This window comes from Crocodylus porosus, unplaced genomic scaffold (genome assembly GCF_001723895.1).
Source record: "Crocodylus porosus isolate Cpor-Errol unplaced genomic scaffold, CroPor_comp1, whole genome shotgun sequence".
NCBI lineage: Eukaryota > Metazoa > Chordata > Crocodylia > Crocodylidae > Crocodylus > Crocodylus porosus.
In genome coordinates, this window is record NW_017728918.1 from 58471387 (window position 1) to 58480001 (window position 8615).

General features: G+C 40.0%; 1 protein-coding gene across 1 annotated transcript in view; it reads left to right on the top strand.

Annotated features, from left to right (window-relative positions):
• Positions 1-3157, top strand: part of CD109 (CD109 molecule) — a 106885-nt gene extending 103728 nt beyond the window's left edge. Inside the window, exons 32-33 of the mRNA XM_019538158.1 lie at positions 791-893; positions 2574-3157. Coding sequence (XP_019393703.1) covers positions 791-893; positions 2574-2755 — 285 coding nt within the window. The 3' untranslated portion in view covers positions 2756-3157. The remainder of the gene's footprint in view (positions 1-790; positions 894-2573) is intronic.
• The last annotated feature ends 5458 nt before the right edge of the window (positions 3158-8615 follow it).

Here is an 8615-nt window from a genome sequence, read left to right on the forward strand (position 1 = left end):
TTCCTTGCTGCCACATGCAGCTCTAGCCAGAGTCATGCACCGCTATGTGCTATGCGGCAGTACCTGTGTAGGTCATGAGCACCCATCTGCTGCCGACCAGTGGGGGTTGTGCGTCGTGAGTGGGGAGTGTGTGGGGAGGTCCCTACACTCCCACACCCTCCTTCACCCCACAAACCCCACACACTCACATCCTGCCTCCACAACCCCCTGCACATACATACATCCCACAACATACCCTTTGCCCCTCTACACACACACAGCCACACCCTCTTACAACCCCCGCCAGACATACACCCACTCCCCAATGACACACTCCCCACACACAATTTACAGGAGTAAAACTTTATTTCTCACCTATTATGCAATACAGTACACAAACACAACTCCTGAAAAAAATATTTTTGTAATAAAATTAAAATACGTTATAGTTGGTGTTTGACTTTTAGTGTATAATTTGTTCTTTTTTCTGGTTCAAAGATGCCAACCCCTAAGGAGTCTGTGTTGACATTCAGTACTCACAAAATGTGATCATTAGGTTCTTTGTATAGGTAAAGTCTATTGATGTTAATAAGCATTTGATGGATGAGCACTTCATAAATAGTCTGTCTATCTATGCACAATTTTAAGTGGTCTGTGATTTGTTAAAATTTCCATTAAGGAGATCAGGTTAACTACCTAAATCCAGACCCTGGTATTTAAGGTGTAACATTAGCAGATCATTTAGTTTCCATCCCAGCTCTTGGCCTCACTGTTTCTAGAATTCTCACAGCTTTCTCTTGTATTTTCCTAGCTAAATGAAACACAGGTTTGTGTTGAAATTCCTGCCATGAGAGACTTCAAAGTAGCAAATACACAAGGTGCCTCAGTGATTATAGTGGATTACTATGAACCGAGTAAGTGTCATTCATTCTTAATAGATCATGGTGATTCACATGCTAAAAAAAGGAATTACTGTATTTCTGAAAGTAAGTGACAAACATTTTTAATAAAGAAAAAGCCACATTACACTGAGAAGTCACTTGGTACTTTTTCAGTGGCACAGAAAGTTTATTGGATAGTAACTTGAAAACATCTTGAGAGTTATATAATGAAATATGTCATTATCTTCTCTACATTATTTTTGTCTTAATAGGTTGGTTTCTCAGCTGTAAATTGTCATAACTTCACTGAAGCCAATATATACCAGCTGAGAACCTTGCCCAGAATGTTTCCAAAATCACCAAAATGAGGCATGAACTCTATTGTGGTTCCTATTTAATGATCATCTTTCAAGTGGCTGATTCACCTGTTTCTTATTTAAATTAAGAGTCCTTTAGAGGAGTGTCAGTAGTATGTTTTCAACAGTTAAGTAAAAAGATATATATTCAAAATATTTACAAAGCTCTTCTTAGGAAGGGAATGTGTTTTAGAGAAATTCCTTAGTATACAGTGATGCATTTGACATATGTGCTCTAAAATTTTCTGTCACCACAGTTGCTGACAGAAGATAGATGTATGTGTACGTAAGTTGGGAATAGTCTGATCAAATCCTTCACTAACATGAATCATTGCTTCTATACCAGGGCTTTGAGGAGTCTGGGGAGTCCTTGTTCCATGGTTGTGTCAAAGAATGCTTTTATTTATAGATGTCTAGGAAACTGAATTTCAGTTCAACAAGAAATTTCATGCTTTTGGAAAATATTTTTTCCAAGTTGGGATAAAAATCCAAACCTTTAGAATTTTTTGATATATGAAGTGATTTAGGATATTTTATACAAATTTGCAGTAGAGTTTGTTTTGAAGATACCAGAATGTTTTAACATTGGGAATGCTTTGATGTTTCTGAACCAAAATCTACTTCCTGAGTTCCCGGGCTGCCTGGCTGCGAGGCAGCTGGCCAGGTGAGCTCCTCAGGAAGTGGGAGCCTGGAAGCCTCAGATGCATTATGTGAACAGCTCTCTGGGATTCCTAGATAGCTCAGCAGACAGGTTGTGTGGGGTGCAGGGAGATAGGATAAACAGACAAGCGGGAAGGAAACACATTCCTACGGGATATCCCAATATCAACAAATTAGGCAAATTCAACCAAAAACAAGTGTGAGACTAGATCTAGTTTTATAATTGTGAATTCTAATTCTTATAAGCGTTAGTATATTCTATGCTGATGGAAAGAAAACACAAAAATGGGACAAAGATTAATTTTAGAATCTAAAATACATTTGTCTTTGTACTGTTTGTCCTGGTTGGCATTTGACCTTAGGTGTATCCAGTCTAAGATACTTTCCCTGTGACATTAAATATGTTTAAGAACTTCCTCTTTTTGCCACATACATTTGTAAGGCGTTGGGGTTTTTTTATTAAGCATTGGCCAGGTTCCGAGGATGGATTTATATAAAGAACATAGTTTTCTTTCTGAGGATTGGATTTGTCATATAGTAATCATGTCATGTTTCAGAGGTTCAGTTCATCACACCTACTTGGTTTTAGAAAGAGATGTACAGCATATATCAAGCTTATATGAAAATACAGACTAAATATTTGTTGGACAATTTTCATTAAGTTCATAAGCTAATGCTTATTAACTTTTCTGAACAGGAAGAAAAGCAGTGAGAAGCTATAATTCTGAAGTGATGCAGAAGTTGTCAACTTGTGTCTTCTGTGAAAGTGACTGTAATCTTTGTGAAAAAAAATCCACTGATGGTGCTCAAGGATTGCTCCTGCACTCAGGGACTTTCCTTTTCTGCATATTGTTCACAATCCATGTAAACTTGCTGTAAAGCTGGGTGGTGTAAGAGGATACTACTTATATTGCACTTCTAAGGTTTGCATAAATTACCCAAAGAAAGTTTTATATTCCAAGGGACTAATCCTTTTTCCAGTGATGTCAGTGACTAAACTGCTGTGTGCAGTGAGAGCAGGATTGGACCCATACTTTAAGCTCCTGGCTGTGCCAGAAAATGTTCTTAATATTTCTATTGGAAAATATTAATGTGCCTTTTTAAATGTTAGTTTCATATTGAAGTTATTTTCTAAAGAAATGCAGAATAAGATTTATTGAGAAAACAGTTAAGGCTAAGTTTATATTTTCTAACTGTTCCTTCTTTCTTCTCAGCCTAGTTTTTTGATTTGCTTACTGTTATGTTTTTATGTTAAAAATAAAGAAAATGATGTTTATTTTATAGAGCTGTGCTGAAAAACTACCTACTCAACTTCTCAGTTAGGCTGTTAGCAAGCAAAAGTGTGGTGGATTATTTCTGCAAACAAAAGGCACTTAACACTAATTTCCATTGTCTATGTTTATGAGTGAATAATAGGAGCAATAAGTGGACCTGGCTGCAAAGTGGTTTTGAGAGCTAGGGGGTAATGTGTACTCATAAGTAGCCGAGTAGTCCAGAAAACTTCTATATTTTTTATGATTACAAATTAACTTTTTGCCAACTGGATATGTTTATAAATAAGCTGTTGAAAAGTTTAAGGATTTTTCCATACTTATTACACTGCAAGGTGCTTTTGAATACTACACTTACTCCACATAGAAACAGATGCCTGAGTTGAAACAGAGTTTGTCAATCCTGGGCCGGCATAGTCAGCCATCTTCGGACCCACAGATAAGCCAATCATAGAAGACAATCATCTTTTACTGTGAGGGATTCCTGAAGAAGATTATTTAATATTTGCTATTATGTCTCTCTTTTTAAAGCAACCAAAATGCTGAGATTTTCAGTTGTTAAAAATATAGTGCAATTGTAGCTGTGACAGAACCTAACAGAGACAGAAATATTAAGATTAAGTCTACCACATAGCTTTCATTCACATAGCTGTATATTTTGTATTTGAATGTATGTAATTATTTGGTAGTCGGTGTGATTTTTTTTTTGGCGTGTTGTAGATTTTCATCCAAGCTCTGCTCTTGCACTTAAACATATGGCTTATATGCTTATCTATACTTTTGGTTAAACAGGTAATTAATTCACAGCAACAGTGTGTGAAGGGATACAAGGATTTCTGTCTTGGTTTTTGTTTAATACTGAGCAGTCAAGATACAGTCTAGGGATTTTAAAGACCTGTTGTAAGGGTACATATATAAAACAAATTTTTAGAATATTTTTTAACTTTGGGGTCTTTTTCTCCTACTTTTACTCAGGTAATCAGAGCTCCCAGCCAGTAGTGCACAGTGGAGCCTTTGACTCCAGCTGCACCCCAAAGGCTGGGAGCCTGGATCTGTCTCTGCTTGCAGCTGAGCAGCAGTATCAGCGCCAAGGTCTCTGATGCACCTCTGTAGCTGGGAGTGACAGCTGATCATGGCTTCAAGTCAGTTCTCTTCAATTTAGTCAAAATTTCAGGAACATAGAGCATGCATACTTTGGCTTCTTTTGTATATAAAGCCATCAAGAGGAAAATTGTCATGTGGTTACTATTATGACAAAGAGGTTTGTTTTCCATTGTAAAATGTACTGGGGATGAACTTTTGCTTTCATATCACAGGTAGTGGAAACCCTCAACACCCCCCCCCCCATTTTTTGTTTTACCTACCCAAATGCCCTCCAGAAATGAAGGATCAGATCATTCAGGCCAACTCTTTTTGCAGTGCATCTTTTATTAGTGCTCCCTTTCATTTCTTTTTCAGAAATGAACACATGTTTCTGAAGATTTCTTGGCTGTTAGCCACACTAAGCAGCATCAGTCATGATGCATCATGTCATGGAAAGTGTCACAACCAGGATGTAGACAAGGATTTTTATATACAACAGGACCCTAATTAAAAAAAAATCATATCTGTCTCTACACTAAACCAGATCGAAGTGAGAATGAACATGCATAACGTAACTTGGTGCCTGGAATAGAATGTTCAAACCAAACTGCTTTGACAAGCCCACTTTGCTGCTATAAGTAACATAACCAAATTATTTTTAAATCAGTGAATGCCTTTCATTTCATATCAGGTTCACAGGATAGTTCTCTAAATGTTTAGATTTTCTAAAATATATTTACCATGGCTGAATCTGAGTTGAGGGAATATAATGTGTGATAGTGGGCTGTTTTAATTCTCTTGTTGTATGTCAGAACCTGTATAAAATTGTTTAGTATAAATATTTTTCTATTGGTCCAGGAAATCTCTTTTCCTGGGATAGGAAAGTCAGTGGACGAGATTAGATTGGGGTAGGCAATTCCTGGCATGTATGTGAGAGCATGTCATGGAAAAGGATTTTGCTTGAGAGTAGTCTTGGGGAAGGGGCCAGGGCTGTGCTGCCACAAGGATCGGGTCCCTTCCGGCTCCTCCAGCACCTGCTCCTGGCATACCAACAACTTACAAGTTGAGGTTGCAGGTGGTTTTGGCACTCTGCCCAAAAATGTTGCTGACCCCTGGATAAAACGTACTTTTCAACTGGAATAGCATCAAGTCCCCAAAGAGCACTATTTTAAATTTTTGTAAATTTGTTGTAAGATTGAGTCATATTGTATATTGCCTGGGGGAAATTATTCTGTTGTTGCTACTTATTTGAAACTTCAATACTTTTTCATGCTTCTACTACCCTCCTGAACAAACACATTGGTGCTCAGTCCACAGTGTCACTGTTATATAATCTAGCTAGGAAGAAATCTCCCTTTACTTAAAGTTAAAGCTAAAGCACTGTGTATTTTAAACATATTCAAATGCTGCTGTTTTTCATCCATTCAGTCACTGAAAATTGGATGTGTGTAGCCAAAGGCAGAATAAGTCCCCTTTTGTTCTAAACAGTCATACATATTCTGTATGTATATAATATAGAAGCTTGTATGCATAAGATTTTATCATGGGGGAATGTTTGTAATTAGCTGTGCCTACTATACAATGTATATACATCTAGAGTTTGCAGGCAGGGCCAATTCAAGTTCTGCCAGAGTTCCCAGCTGGGTTCCCTGCTGCTGCAGGCTTTGAAGACATGCATACACATAACACCACAAAGAGAAATTAGGTGAAAAGATAAAATTCCAAAAAGGGCCTAAAGTATCTTAGGAGCCTAAATCACAGAACCTTTCACTTGTGAAAATTGGATGTAGGTTCCTAATGTCATGTTAGGCAGTTTTCAAAATTTTCCTCATAAAAGTGTTTTCCAAAACCAGTGAAATAAATGTGACTTCTTCCATTGACTTCTGTCAGATTCAATCAGGTCCAGATGCTCTGGAGCATGTGTATAAGCACATTCGTTATGTAGACTGCACTTCGAAACAGTCTGTGACAAAGTTTGTTAAGAACGTTCAATATATATTTTTTAAGAAATCGCCAAGTAAAAGGAAAAATCACACCTCAGAGTTACAGATTATGTAAAAAGAGTACTGAGCTTGATGAGAACTGACACAAATTTCACTAAGCTAGGGGGTTCAAAAAACCCCTGGCAGAAAGTGCTTTAACTATCACACTTTACTCAAAGTGCTATAAGTTAGAGGAGGTTCCAATGGAACACATGTGCACTGTTCGGTGGAGGGGGGGGTTGGTGCCTGCCTGCATTGGTCAAGGCCAGCAGGCAGGGGGCACTCCTACAGGCCTCCCAGGCTGCTTCTGGAGTGGATCCCACCCCCACTGGCAGCTGCCAGCAGTGGCTGGGGGTCAGAGGGGTGGAAGGGAGCCCTGCAGCTGCACAGACCTGGCCTGCTCTGCCCCGACCCCAGGCAGCAAGCTGCTGGGGAAAGGGGGCTTAAAACAGGGGGTCTCCCTTCCTCCAGTTGTGGCCAGAAGTGACAGCGCAAATTCCCTGATTTGCTTTTTGCCACTGGGAGAAATGGAAAAGGAGCCTCCCCTGCTAGGCAGCTCTCCACCCCAGCTTTCTGGCTTGCGTCTTGGTGGGGACAGAGCTGAGCCCATGCCGCAGTGGGGCTCTTTTTCCATCCCCTCCACCCTCCAGAGTTCCCAGCACAGGGAACAGGTGGAACAGGGAACTTGTGTTGCCAGTGCTAGCTTCAGCTGTGGGAAGGGACCCCCCTGCCATTGGGGGTGGCCCAGCTCAGCCCCCCCAAGACCCCACCCAGCAAGCTGAGGGGAGCTGCCCAGCAAGGGGGCTCCTTTTCAACCCCTGCCAACCAGAATTCCTGGTGCAGTGAAAATCAGTGTAGGGAACTCGCTTCGCCATTGCTGGCTGCAGCTGGGGGGAGGGAGGCCTCTCTCCATGAGGACCCCCCACAGCTTACTAGCTGCAGTCAGGGGGGTTGGGCCAGGTCCTCATGGTGGAGAGGACTCCCTTCCTGCCCTTTACTCCTGCAGCTGCTGCTGACGAATGACAGCTGGTCAGGAGGCAGAGCTGAAGGGGGGTTGCTTTAGCAGTGGCTGCCAAGTGAGAGACCCTGGACTCCTTCCTCCACAGTATCCCCCCTACCTTCCCAGCTGGGCTGTGGTGCGCCACTGGGCTGGGCAGCTGCAAGGACAGAAACCCCCTATTTTCTCCTCCACCCCCAACCAGGCTGCATGTGGGTCTGGATTTAGAGACCAACCCTGACTTAGCAGCTGCTGCTAATACACTGACTTAGGTCAGTGATAGCGAAGGGGGCAGGGCCAGCCCAGCTGTTTAGGCAGAGCAAATGAGTTCTGCCAGAGGCTACAGCAGCCCTGTGCAACACCACCTAGGATGGTAGTGATTGCGCTGTAAGTTAGCCCTCAATGGGATCTGGCATAGACATTCAATAACGCGCTCTAACAGAAAGCACTTTAGGTTAGTACACATCCATCCAGGGTTACCTTAGGGCAGGATCTGCCATTTTTATAGAGTTTTATAAGCCGTGAACATCTGTTCTGTTATGGCTGTAAAGCATTTCCTGTGTGTTTAAAGCACATTAAGTGTAAAATTTGTATCTAGTCTTAAAGACTAAATTCAGTAAGGCCACTGATGCCTGGATTGCTTCTGTTTTCTTCTAAAGCTCTAGGTAGTGAGGTAAGGGCAAGTCTGTCTACATAATACTTTAATTTGTGCATTGTGTTGACGAATCATTCTTATATAGTCCTTATGTTTTCTATAGATATTAAATCTTTATGCAGAGGACTGTTTCTTTTTTATGCTTCCTATAGATTCCAGCATGCAGTTATGACTTTTCAATGCGTATGTTGAAATGTAGATTTAAGGCGAATTATATCCCTGTTTTAGAATTTATATAGGATGAGCCAAAAGAAAAAAAGAAAGGAATTGGTATTGCTTGCTATTCATTCCATTCTATCAATTTGTGTTTTCAGTAAAAGCCTATCAGTGTAATCTGTACTAAATTCTGTAGCACTCCACAAGGGTGACATTTATACTTATGTTCATGGCTTTTAAGGAATTATATCCCCAGTAATTTAACAATGAGACAGTAAGAGCATGAAATAAGAGAATTTAGCTTTCGTGCAAAATTGGTAGGATCCAAAGCTTGTCTTAACTTCTTTGAGAAAATTAATGATATTTTTGTATGTCAGTTTGTAATATCATTGTAATGTTGTTTTATGTTATAAAGTTTGATAAATTAATATAGGACAGCATTCAACAATTATTATTATTTTCTAGTTGTAGGTGTTTGATCTTGACATTTTAGAATATTAAATTGTATATGTATTGTATAGACATGCGCATATATAGCCAGAAATAAAGTACGGGGATTCCTTTTTAACTCGTATCATGCATTTTACTTCTGTAT